Genomic DNA, 12,109 nt, shown 5'->3' with positions numbered 1-12,109 from the left:
GTCCATATGCATTGGTTTCCAGTGTTTGTAAAATTACTATAGCTTAAGGATATGTTTGTTTTGTGCTTAAATGCTCTTTGTTGGATTTAGTTATTCAATATATTTGGTATACATGAACTAGGAAATGGTCATCCAATTTATTAGAATTGTTGCCTTTGGCTCGTCTTTAAGGTCTCTATTTTTATTTTATTCTCTTTTTATGGGGTACGCCTGATTCTACTACATTTTTATCAAGTGAAAACAGAAAAGAGATTTATATTTTGTTGTACTATCAAGTCCCTTGATAGATCAGGATTTGGTCATGAGATGATGATTGCATCAATACATAATTGTTTCTTTCTGGTAGAATGATCATCAATTTCTTAGTCATGCACAACCAAGAAAGTTCAGCCTACATATGGAAATAGTCCACAAGTTTTTACAATCCTCAACTCTTGTAATATGATCCAAAGTGAACATAAATATTGATCACATAAAATAGACGTTCACAATCTGTCTAACGTTAAGATACATCTGGGATTCTGGAGCAAAAAGTTAAACATCCAAGACTGTTCAAGAAACAAATTTTAAATTAACCATGAATATTACATTTTACATTGAGAAACCTATCAGTAGTAACAACCATCAAGCTACAAAGAGATGGAAGATTTATGTGGCAAGGGAATTAAATTTCTCCACGATAACCTCCAGAACCGAAGTAGTCTCTCCTTGAATTGGCTATCTGCACGCTCTTTTGCTGCTCTAGCTTGGGGCAGTCACGGATACGATGACCAAGCCCACCACAATATGCACAACCCTTTACTCCACTTGCATTCGTGATTGCCTCAACGTCGTCCATAGGGTCATTTAGCTCTGCAAGGACAGGAGGGATCCTTTGTTTTGCTTCTTGTAACAAGTGTTTCAGATCAAGGAGAGTTGTTTCGCTTTGATTCTTGTTGATAAAGGTTGTGGCGATTCCTGTTTTTCCACATCTTCCTGTTCGTCCAATCCGATGCACGTAGTTTTCAATTTCAGCAGGCATATCATAGTTAATTACGTGCTGAATCTCAGGAAAATCCAACCCCTTAGAGGCAACATCGGTGGCAACTAGAACATCTTTCTTGCCTGATTTGAATGTTGCAATTGCATACTCTCTATCCTCTTGATCCTTGCCTCCATGAATAGCCACAGCTTCAACTCCTTTTAAGAGAAGATATTCATGGATATCATCCACATCAGCCTTGTTCTCACAGAAAACCAGAACCGGCGGTGGAGTCTTTTGCAAGCACTCGAGAAGGTAAACAATCTTGGCTTCCTGCTTTACATACTCCACTTCCTGAATCACATCAAGGTTAGCTGCTCCAGCCCTCCCCACATTCACAGTTACTGGTTTAACTAATGCACTTCGTGCAAAATTCTGGATCTTCGTGGGCATTGTAGCAGAAAATAGAAGAGTTTGTCTTTGAGCTTTGAAATGATCAAACACCTCCCTAATATCATCTTCAAAACCGAGATCGACCAATCTATCTGCTTCATCCAGTGTCAAGTATCTGCAAAGAACCAGCAGTACGGTAGGCACAACAAACTTGGCAGATATACATTGTAAAACAGTAATGAAAAAGAAGCAAATCAACTAACGGGATTAAGTAATATACAGACATATACAATTTTTAAGTGCATGACTCGAATTAGCATTTAGCAGTTGCTCAGTAACTTCCACTGTTTAAAATTGATTTTGGCTGAAAAATGAGGTACCCATGTTGTAAACAAAGCACTCCCAAAAACAGTTTTCCATCTATATATGTATGTGAACTCTCAAAGGAACGGGTAGACATAAACAGTACCACATATTATGTGGAACAGCAAACCAGCAGGAAAGAAGCAAGACCTGACGACTGATGATAAGGACAGGCAACCCCAAATACTTGATTGATCAGAAGTTAGGTACAAGTAAATGAATCGTTCTATGCAACACAAACTCTCTAGACCATACAAGCCCAGATGAACACGTTATATCCAAAGCATAGAAACACACTTGGATGAACAGCTGAAGAATAATCAAAATGTTTTTCCTGATTTGTATGGTCTTGAGAGTTTGTGTTACATAGAATGGTTCATTTAGGCCTATACATAGATATCACAAAATACTACCTCGATAATGGATCTACAAGTTTAGGTCTTTACCTGCAATTGTCAAGGTTCATTTTCTTCTTTGCTAACATATCTTTGAGCCTTCCAGGTGTGGCAACCACAATGTGCACTCCCTTCTTGACAACATCAATTTGGGACTTCATATCAACTCCACCAATACATAGCAAAGGCCTCAATTCAGGGTAACCATACTCCTTGAGCGGTTCTAAAAATTGTTCTATAACTTCATACGTCTGTCTTGCAAGCTCTCTAGATGGACAAACAATCAAACCGAGAGGCCCTTCCCCAGGAGCAATAGGCATCATAATCTCTTCCTGCAAAGCCACCATGATAAGTGGCAAAACAAAAACCAATGTTTTTCCAGAGCCTGTAAAAGCTATACCTATCATATCCCGACCTGATAAAATAACAGGAAGGCCCTGCACTTGGATTGGCGTCGGCTGAATAATCCCCTTCGCTTTAAGTTTCTTCAATATGGGTTCAGGGAACCTCATTTCCTTGAAATTCTTTATTGGTGGAGGAATATCTTCGCCATCCACAATAATATGCCACTGCTTCCGAATGGCATCACAGGCTTTCTTTGACATCCGTCTAATGGCTAATGGTGGCTTCCAACCGGTTAACAAAGGCTCTGTATAAGTAATACCTTTAGCTAATTCGCGAACAGACATTAGCGTCTTCCGATCAGATAAATGCTCAATCATCTCCTTCTCTTGCAAGACTACTTGTTCAGTAGGACTAATTTCAGGTTGCTCTTTCTTCAGCTGGGTGGCCATCACAAGCAAACTCGGCTTAGCCTCAACAAGCTTCGATTTTTCCTCTTCCTCTTCCAAGACAGAAGAGTTTCCCTTCCTCTGAAGGATCTTTTGAGCCTCAATCGCTCGGCGCTTTGCAACTGGTACATATTCAACATAATTATCCTCATCCTCCATCTCCTGCAACAAGAAGGACGGTGTGTTAAGACAGTTGTAGTTGAGCTTGAATCTTATTCAACACTCTAAAACGGAAATCAATTTTTAACTCAGTGACATTGCCCATGAAATAAAGGACCCAAAAACTGTGCACAACAATCAACAAAGCTAATAGCGAATAAAGTGAATAAATCTATAGAAAAACCTGCAAAAACCTAGTGAAACGCTTCAAACAGTAGAATCAATAACAGAATCGTAAAAGAGAAACTTGGAACTGAAAGAGAAATGAGGAAGAAGCATACCATATTTACGGGGTCTGCGTACTCTATGGAGATAAATTGCAGACACTAATTCCTGGTTGTGTAATTGCAGAGTTCACAGCAGTAATTCCCGGCGACGAGCAGCCGCTGCGGTGTTCCTAAATTGCGGGTCAATAATAGGAGCCCATCTTATTGTGGTTTGGGCTCGGTCTGGCCCAAAACTTCGACCCGACGGAATGGGAACGTTACCGTTTATTTTCCGTTTGTGAAAACTTATTACATTAGCAATTGTAACACTACTTAATCATCCATAATTAATGTCAAACTTATATTGTTATTTAATTTTTGAGGATAATATAGTTCTAAAGATAATCTAACTATCATCAATTTCTACTTAGATTTTTAAAAAAATGCATATTTTTATTAATTAAAGGTTAAATATATTACAAGAACCAAAATCAGAATCATTAAAATCCGGTTCAAAAAATTTCTCCAAAGCAAAACAAAGATTAATGGAAAACAATTATTACGCGTAACTTACGACTGAAGCTATGAAAACATAATATATTTGTTATTTTACAGAGACGCTACGCTGAAAAGGGTACACAACAGAAAGAATTCATTTGTATTCTCAATGCTTAAATTTCCTGTCTCCCTTGATCAATTAACAGTAACACTCACATTATTTGTCATCAACCTCTTACAGAATAGCAACCAGAATCTGGTATTTATGTTAAACAGGCTTTGAAGCCCTCCTCTAATTCCTTAGCATCTAAGTTCTTCCCTATAAATACTATCTTGTTTGTTCTTGGTTCATCCGACTTCCATGGCCGATCTGGAGAACCTTGAAATATGTCATGGACTCCCTGTTACACCAAAAAAGGTAAAGACACGTTAGCAACTTGACAGAATATACTCGTCCAAAATTGAATGAGGCTGCAACTCACACCAGTAACTAGAAAAACTTTAGAACGGATCAATTATAGCATTGTTCCTGAGCTTTACCAAAAGAGTTTTTGTCATGATAAAATGTATCCTCATACTACGGTAGCATGATCATGCCACCCTTAGTCTATTTAAGGAGCACAACTACTCGTTCTGAGGGTAAAATTTTGCAGCAGGAGATGGATACACCAAAGGTTTCTGCACTTGGTATAAACTCTTGTGGAAGCCCATAGTATGAGTGCCCGTATGAGTGCCCAAGTTGGTATGGACTTCCAAACTTAAACAAGAAAAGTCCGCGGCGAAACAGTCCCATCTTTCATATCACCACTTAGTGTAACAAGGTAATTTTTATAAAAACTTAAAACTAATTAAATAGGGACCATTTTATAAGGACTTATCTAAGGATCCTTTGGTGCTTAGTTCACTATTTAAGTAAGGACCCTGATGATGACGAAGCAATTAATTTTATTCCAACACTTGGGACTGATTTTTTTATTTTTTATTTTTAAAAGGACCATTCTCAAGCTATCTAAACACCCTTGGGTTTAGGTCACTACTTATATAAGAGGTTCATTTGATAGAATTCGATAATTCCATTCTAGAGTAATCAGTTCTGACGATGAATATGTGGATATTAGTTGGAAAAAGTGATTTTCTCGTGTAGATGGAGCAAAAGATGGCCTTTGAGAGTAAGATGTACCTCATGCTCTGAACTTACTAGAATATCAGAACCAAACCATCAGTTTCCTGAAGTTGCTAATTACTCAAATAGGGTCAATATAAATGAGATGCGAATGGCAAGTTTTTGCCACCAGGTCATAATTGAAACGCTTGGGTTAGGTAGGCCACTACAAGAACTACAGCCCAACCTAGCTTAAGGCTAAAGCTGTGGAATACACCCCCTTGAGAGCCCTCTATTTGACCAACATACTCCCTTTTGATCTCCCCCATACCTTCATATCAAAGTTGGGAATGATTGACTTTCGGATTAAAATAATAGTAACATAATGGCAGTACTCCTAAGTAAAAAGGGAAGTGTGCATGGCAAAGAGGCAGTCAGGTGGTTGCCCCCTTCCATTTGGTCCTTCTCCAGTACTTGAATGAGGTCTTAATTTGGGCACTCTGAACAGGTTGCAATAAGTCATTTGTCAAATACTTAGCAATTAAAATTCAGTAGCATATTGCCTGCTTGCAATTGATGATGGTCGTATTATATAAGTACCATGGTGTGGTCTAATGATCAATACAAATAATTGATGATGGGCACCAAAGGTGTGGCCATGATGTGAATTGCAAGTTTTACCCTGGTGATGGGCACCTTGGTCCGAACCCCATCAGGCCAAAAGACCTAGTTGATGTCTTCTCATCTGGCTAAGTCTTGGTGGACAAAGTTACCAGCTCCTATATTGGTGGAATGATGCAGGTACCCACTAAAATATTTCCGGTGAGGACTTGGCTCCCTAAAACTGTACCTGAACTACCTCACACACCTCTTCTAAGATCTTGAAGCCCCTTCTTATAAACTAGAAAAAAACTAATTTACAAGGCAAAATATCATATTATAAAACCTCTCAAGAGTAACTCGTCTATAAGGAAACGGCCAAGTAAAGAAACCCTTTCGGGGTGGCCCAGTGGTTTGGGCTTGGGACTTCCATGTTGGAGGTCTCAAGTTCAAAACCCCTTGCCAGCGAAAGCAAGGGGTTTGCCTTTTGGGTCGAGCTCGTCGCACCGGGCTTGCTTGCGGGTTACCTCTCCTATGTGGTTTGCGAGCTATTGCATAAGAGCGGGGGTTTTACCCTGTGCGCACCCAAAGGGTAGCGGCTGCGGGTTTCCCTTGTCATAAAAAAAAAAAAGGCCAAGTAAAGAAGAAGCAGATATGCCATACTCTTCTTATTGTCCTACTGATGGAATGCACATCCACATTTTGTTTTATCGGATAGAAGTGAAATTCATATCCACATTACATTCAAATGTTTCAGACATGTAAAGGGATTATGTAGTAGCAGTAATCACATTATAACTAATCAGTACCGAAAGTAGCACTGGGCAAAGAATTTAATAACCTGAAAGACAAATCTCTCATCCATTCCCTCAACAGACAAAAGACCCTTCATCCGATATATGTCATCGCTTCGTTCCATCAGCAACGTTCCCAACCACATATTAGCCTGAAATACGGAATTACAACTCCACAGTTTATTAATGCAACTGGCATTTTTTGTCCATATTTACAACTTATACACAATATCTTAGTGGACGAAATATTTATAGAAAAAATAGAAAGACTGCATTGCCAACCTTCTCAAGATCCAAGGTCCCTTCACAAACTATGCTGACAGAAGAAACACCAGGGTCATGAGTATGATCGTGAGAATGGTGATGATCATGATGCTCTGCAATAGATTTGACACATCATATTAACCAAATAGCAGAAAGCGAGGTTGAGGCAAATGTTCAAGATTCAATTATATGCACTAAAAACAGAACTGAGAAATAAGGTCACAATACACTAGTACATCACAAGTGGAGCCAAAGAAAGAAACACAGAAGACAGAAATTTGCATGAGGATTATGGACAAACAAAAAAGGGAACTGGAAATTAAAAAATAAAATATATGGGTCGCTGGATTTGGGGATTAGAAGGTTGAGAAGCTAACAGTAATAAAGTAGCTTGGTCAATAGAAACAAAAAGAAAATGCCAAAATTAGGAATTCGAAAGAATAAGAATAAAAGGACCTAATGCTATAAATGAACCAACACATTCACGAAGAAATTACAACTCGACTCATTGATTTATTAAACGACCGAGCTCAAGTTCAACCTACAGCTTGACTCAGCTTGTTTAGTGTTCACAAATAGCAACCCCCCACCCCACCCAAAAGAACAAGACCCTTTTTACATTTAAAAAATATATATAAAACAGGAAAAAAACCATTGATGAAGTAAATGTTATTAAAGGAATCAAGACGATGCAAATTAATTACAAAAGTAGAAGCAAAAATAGTTTGGTCTGCCAGCTCTAGTGCATAAAACAGGTGATCATGCTCCAGTCAGTGTCTTCAATCATCCAACTCTAAGGTATTCAATAGGAAAATGATCATTGCGATATTCTCTTGTATTCAGTTTTCTCTTAAAGTAAATATGGATCACAAACAGGCTCATGAACAAGCTCAATGTTAAAATAGTTTCAAAATGAATGCAAGCTCGTGCTTGTAGAAATTTATTCAAGCCGAAGTCAAACTTGATCTTGACTTGTAGATAATTGGATCAAGCTTGACTAAGCTCGTATAAATTGTCTAACCAAATTCACATTTCCAGAACTAGGATTGAGTAGACTCTTTAACAATCCTGCTTGTGATGCTTGGTAAGAAGTTCTATACGTAAAAAAGTTAATAGCTCCAACCATTAGATCAGCATACTCATAGCATTACGACTAAAGAGAAGTCCTGTAAAGTACCAAACAGACTGCTGAAATGATTTCTTTAAAAGAAGGAGAAATAGTTCTTTGAAAAAGTGCACCAACTGATTTTGGTGTAGCATTTTTCTGACATTAGCTGCTACAATGGCTAGTATAGAAGTTCAAACATTAAATAACACTTACCATGCTTGTGATCATGTTCATGTTCATGTTCATGGTCATGGTCATGGTCGTGGTGGTGGTGGTGATCATGATCATGATCATTGCCAGTATGGTCTTCCTTAGAACCTTCAGCACCAACCGAACTCTCAATTCTACATGTATGTAACAAAATAAAGTAAGCAATAGTCCAGTAACATAACTACATAAGGACTTGATGAAGCAAAATTGATCTAAGAAAAAAAGGACATCTATTAAATGATTACAAGTATATCTGATGAATAACAGTGCTTTCAGCAGTACAATTTACCATAGTAAAAAGGACCTTTAAAAGAGTTAAATCAATTATCATTAGCTGAAGAAATTCATCAAGACCTTGTTGATTAAAACATTAGTGGGTTATGAAACAAAAGCCTATATAACTGATATTGCTCTTTGTAAATGTTTTTATTCACAAAAAAGGATCATATTCAAATAATATATTCCACAATTCAGCACCTAAGGGTGTGGCCTAGTAGTCAATGAAGTGGGTTGAAAACAATGAGGTCTCAAGTTCAAATCTCAAGTCCACATATCAGAAGTTGTGTTCTTACCACCAGACCAAAGCCCTGGGGTCTCTCCCTTTATATCTCTACTTCAAAAATTTCCCTCCCTTCTCCCTAGGACATTTCCTCTGCTGCCAGCCCCCAAGGGATTAACTAGTGCAGGTTTACTGATTCCCCAGGACCTCCTTTCCAAGGAAACTGACAATAAAATACTGATCTGGTTTCAGAATGAGTTTGGCATCTGATATACTTCATAATGTTTGGAAGAATAGTGGGAACTTGACAAATTTTGAATACCTTTTTTCTGGGGAAAAGCACGAGTGTCAGTTTAACATACTATTAATGAACTTGACCAATGATTTACTTTCTTTTTTGTAAATAAGAACTTGACCAATTATTAACAGTAGTTATTAGTATGACATATGTGCTATTTTTCACAAAATGCAAGACACAACACTAGACATGCACACTTAAGAATGTCCTCAAAGAAATCATCGGCTTGATGCTAACTAAGCCAGTGGATTCTACTTGTTAGGAAATCAACTAGGTAAAGACAGTGGATTCCACATGTTAGGATATCAACTAGGAAAAGCAAGAATCTTAGTGCTTTTTCGGTAAGAAAAAAATTACCAATGGGAGCTAAAAGATATTACTTAGGAAGTTGAAGCATGATAATACCTTCTACAGGCATGGCGCAGAAAAGAAGAAGGAACGATATAAGCACATGAGATTTACAGATAAGTATACACATCAAAAAGGGAAGAAATCAGACCTTTCCAAATCAAAGCCTCCAATCCCTAGGACATAGTCCAAATCGACCTTTCCAAACTGTGTCTTCTTCAAATGAGCCATACTATTTATGTTCTGTTATTTACCATTAGAGCTTAGTGAGTAACTCTAAGATTGACAGCTAAATATTATGTCAAATGAAAATCAGCAAAATACCAACCTTAATTCGCTGAATCAACGAAGAAACTTCAGAATCACCAACAAGATCAGTCTGGCAAGGATATGAAAAACATTTGTCAGATTACAGTGAGATGGATGTCCAAGCTTAATCTAAAATTCCATACAGCAAACTAAATTACTCAATCTATATCTCAGGTAACCTCCACTTGCAGATAAAAACCTCTCAACCATATCACATCCACAAGGAAGCAAAATTTTGTGGAGCACACTGATTTAACAAAAACCACTTGACAGGAAGCAGCATTAACAGATATATCCTCTATGCCTTTTAATTTTGTTTGGTTAGCAATGATTTTATTTTTTTTTGAGATCCGGAAATAGTAATATATCAACAGATCCGGGATAATTTCTGTCTCTGGCAACTCTAGAGCATCGAATGCTATTATGGAAAAGCATACCTTACAAGACGATTAGTATTTGAGATGGAATCCATCACTACATAGAGAGACATGTACCTTGTTTATTATAATACGGTCAGCATAAGCTATTTGCTCGACTGCTTCATTGACTACACCTTTTGGCTTAGTCTCATCCAAGTGAAAACCAACATGTTTAGAATCAACCAATGTAACAACACCATCCAACTTAACATTGTTGAAAACCTGATCCTCCGCGTAGAAAGTTTGAATAATTGGTGCAGGATTTGCCAATCCTGCAAAATCAACACAAGAGAGCCAACATTGGTATCAAATGGAGCGAGACTTTTTGGCTTAGTTGTGTAAGAACGCACAAAGATAGAAGCAAACAGATAATCAAATGCCTGAAGTAGACAGCCGAGAAATCCTGGATCCTCAACTTCAAAAAATGCACTAGAACAATTTCAGTCCAGAACAATGTGTCTCGTCAGTTGCTTACCTGTAGTTTCTATGACAATATGGTCAAATTTCCCTTTCTTTCTACTGACCAACTCTGCAATCATTCTAACTAGATCACCCCTCACAGTGCAACAGAGACACCCGTTGTTAAGCATCATAATCTCCTCCGCCCCAGCAGCTTTTGCAGCAACCAAAGAACCATCAATATCCACTTCACCATACTGCATGATATATGATAGACATAATAATTCAGATTTCAGACAATCACTACCTACTGTTATGCAATAAGCTAAAATGACAAGATTATTGTAGAAACCACCTTGGGAGGGGAAAGATAAAATAATATGTTACACATTGATTGGAAACAAGCATACACTACGCCTAAAATCTTATCAACACATGAGAAATAAATAAGCACTGTAATATTAAGATTTTATCCAATCCATTTACATACCTCATTCTCTATAACAGCAATGCGCTTGCCATGATCCGCAGTCAATATGTGATTTAATAAGGTAGTCTGCAACATCAGATTTGTATTAGATAATTGCAAAAACTTTAAGCTATGTCCACTTTAGTACAAAACAAATGTTAAATAATCTAACTATGTGTTTCATTGACAGCTAAATTTCCCTTCTCACTAACACGCCCGGAAAGTTATAGGATCAAATTCGTTTGCTTTTTGAAGACTTGTCATTTGAGGTCCAGATAAAAGTCTCAGACCAACTGAAAGTGTTTCAAATAACTGGAAAAAAAAACCCTCTTTCCCAAAATCTTCTGATGAAAAGCAATCCTAGGGAAGCAATATTAATGAAAATGGAAGCCAGGATATATGGATTTCACATGGTAGAGAGGAAAAAGGAAAAACTTGTTTCGCAATTGAAACCCCAAAAACAGCCAACGACAGTAAATATTGAAGCTTCCTATTTTCCTCATTAGTGTATTACTGATACTAGTATCATTAAATAGAATGAACTATTAACTGACCAACATTGACAAGAAATTTAAGCAGTATGGGGTAAAAACAAGAATATCAAGAAGTACTAAAAAAACCAAGAATATCAAGAAGTAGTTAAAAAAAAAAAAACATACTTTCCCAGAACCCAAGAAACCAGTGATAATGGTAGCTGGAATTCGATTGTCTTGAGGAATCTTGGTTAAGATATCAGAGTCCTCGCTTTGTGGGGCGGAAGTAGATGTAGCAGAAACAGTAAATCGGCGAGAGAATCTGTTTGATTTTGAAGAATTATTGATTGTAAAACTAATTCTTGAAGACGAACTAGTCGATAAACTGAACCTCTGACATTTGCTTGTTTTCCACAAAGTTGGGAACATTGCTATGCGAAGACCACGGGACTGTGGGGTCTGACGCTTGGCCAGTCCCATAAAGGCGGTGGCTATGTCTATAGACAAAGAAGCCATGGCTGAGAGTAAGTGTTCTTGGTCTTTGGGGGTAGGAGTTAAGCAAGATATTATGCGTATGGAATAGAGAAAGGGGTTTATCTGATACTACTATTATATTAGAGGGTTTTGCCCGGCCCTCAAAAATAAGTGAACTTTTTTTTCTTTCTTTTTTTTCAGGACAAAATAAGTGAACCCACTATTTAAAATTTTAACCATAAACATTAATTTAATCTTGAAAAATAACCACTAATTTTTATTTTATTTTTAAAAATGATCCACTAATATGTTCCTTTTTAAACCCTAACAAAAAAAATATTTTCAAAAGGAAAAAAATTGATCTACTTCAATCTTTGTTGAAATGTTAGATATTGAATAATTAATATTCAGTCATAATAATATTATTATCTTATAATTTTGTCATATAAAATCCAATTTTCAATTTGATAGAATCATTTTATCACATATTTTTAATATTACTTTTCGATTTCAATAACATATTTTTTATTATGCGTATATAAATATTATAATCTACTATCATATTGTTCTTTTAAAA

General features: G+C 37.0%; 2 protein-coding genes across 2 annotated transcripts; both read right to left on the bottom strand.

The window, feature by feature from the left end:
• Positions 1-626: 626 nt before the first annotated feature.
• Positions 627-3,451, bottom strand: LOC125832357 (DEAD-box ATP-dependent RNA helicase 35). The gene is made up of 3 exons (XM_049511501.1): positions 3,344-3,451; positions 2,164-3,065; positions 627-1,529 (listed from the first exon to the last, which is right to left on the bottom strand). The coding sequence occupies exons 1-3, from the start codon at positions 3,344-3,346 to the stop codon at positions 665-667; spliced, it is 1,770 nt and encodes a 589-aa protein (XP_049367458.1). The 5' UTR covers positions 3,347-3,451; the 3' UTR covers positions 627-664.
• Positions 3,452-3,935: 484 nt separating this feature from the next.
• LOC125832442 (uncharacterized) lies at positions 3,936-11,686 on the bottom strand. The gene is made up of 10 exons (XM_049511594.1): positions 11,245-11,686; positions 10,607-10,672; positions 10,193-10,373; positions 9,793-9,989; positions 9,318-9,368; positions 9,141-9,232; positions 7,848-7,978; positions 6,545-6,639; positions 6,310-6,414; positions 3,936-4,167 (listed from the first exon to the last, which is right to left on the bottom strand). Exons 1-10 carry the CDS (start codon positions 11,572-11,574, stop codon positions 4,030-4,032), a joined length of 1,386 nt encoding a protein of 461 aa, XP_049367551.1. The 5' UTR covers positions 11,575-11,686; the 3' UTR covers positions 3,936-4,029.
• Positions 11,687-12,109: the final 423 nt, after the last annotated feature.

The sequence above is a fragment of the Solanum verrucosum genome, unplaced genomic scaffold (genome assembly GCF_900185275.1).
Source record: "Solanum verrucosum unplaced genomic scaffold, falcon-dt-bn FXZP01000009.1, whole genome shotgun sequence".
NCBI classification, from domain to species: domain Eukaryota; kingdom Viridiplantae; phylum Streptophyta; class Magnoliopsida; order Solanales; family Solanaceae; genus Solanum; species Solanum verrucosum.
This window is presented reverse-complemented; position numbering and strand designations above follow the sequence as displayed.